General features: G+C 41.2%; 1 protein-coding gene across 1 annotated transcript; it reads right to left on the bottom strand.

Moving 5' to 3' along the window:
- Positions 1-5: 5 nt before the first annotated feature.
- LOC117109261 (sacsin-like) lies at positions 6-751 on the bottom strand (the record flags this gene model as incomplete). The annotated part of the gene is made up of 1 exon (XM_033251563.1): positions 6-751. A coding segment is annotated over exon 1 (663 nt), but the record flags the coding sequence as incomplete, so codon positions are not given.
- Between the last annotated feature and the right edge of the window lie 33 nt (positions 752-784).

Raw genomic sequence — 784 nt, 5'->3', positions numbered from 1 at the left:
CCTACGAGATACTTGTTCCATAAGGCTGAGTTATCTTCGATTCTGTCTTCACTCGGCCACTTGATGGAGCGACGGTCTGGACTTACGGCAAAAGCTCCATTCACATGGACAGGAAGGCATGTAGCGCTCTCTTCTGGTGGAAGCGGCAAAAAGCAGAACGTTCGGCCTTTGACGTCGACAGAATCCAGCGACATTGCTACTCCGACCCAAGCTGAAAGACCCTCTTCTTTAGATGTCATCTGAGTCTCTACATCTTGCGGCCAACATATGTATGTGCAGACGAACCAATTCCTTTTTTCTTTTGTAATGTCTGATGAGCAGACGTCAATAGTCATCTTATAACTTTCTGCCAAATCTTTCTTTTGTCTATGCTTCCAATTGGTTTTGACGGCATCACAAATTCGCCGCCTAGCTGTGCGTACATGATCTGCTGTATCATCAGACAACACTGCTGAAATCTTAAGAGTTTTCTTGGAGTCTGAATCAATAGTAAAAACTTTTACAGTTTCAATATTCTTCAGGAATAATAACATCAAACTTGCATCATCTGAAAATGATGAAAGCAGCTCATTAGCTTTTGCATTGTCGTAAACATTTTTCGAAATATCAGATTTGTGTTCCCTTAACGGGAATCTGAAGAGTGTTCCTTGGAAGTTGATTGTCTGCATTTCACCAGAAAAGACTGTCTTGTTGTCAAACACATTGTTGTATGGCGCAAATTGATGACTATAATTCTGATCATGTACGATACGCAAGTGTTTCTGCGATTTATCATCCAACACAA

Source organism: Anneissia japonica, unplaced genomic scaffold, assembly GCF_011630105.1.
Source record: "Anneissia japonica isolate Jap-2015-1 unplaced genomic scaffold, ASM1163010v1 scaffold261991_len784_cov105_single, whole genome shotgun sequence".
Classification (NCBI taxonomy): Eukaryota; Metazoa; Echinodermata; class Crinoidea; order Comatulida; family Comatulidae; genus Anneissia; species Anneissia japonica.
The sequence above is the reverse complement of the archived record's forward strand: the minus strand, read 5'-3'. Positions and strand labels throughout refer to the sequence as shown.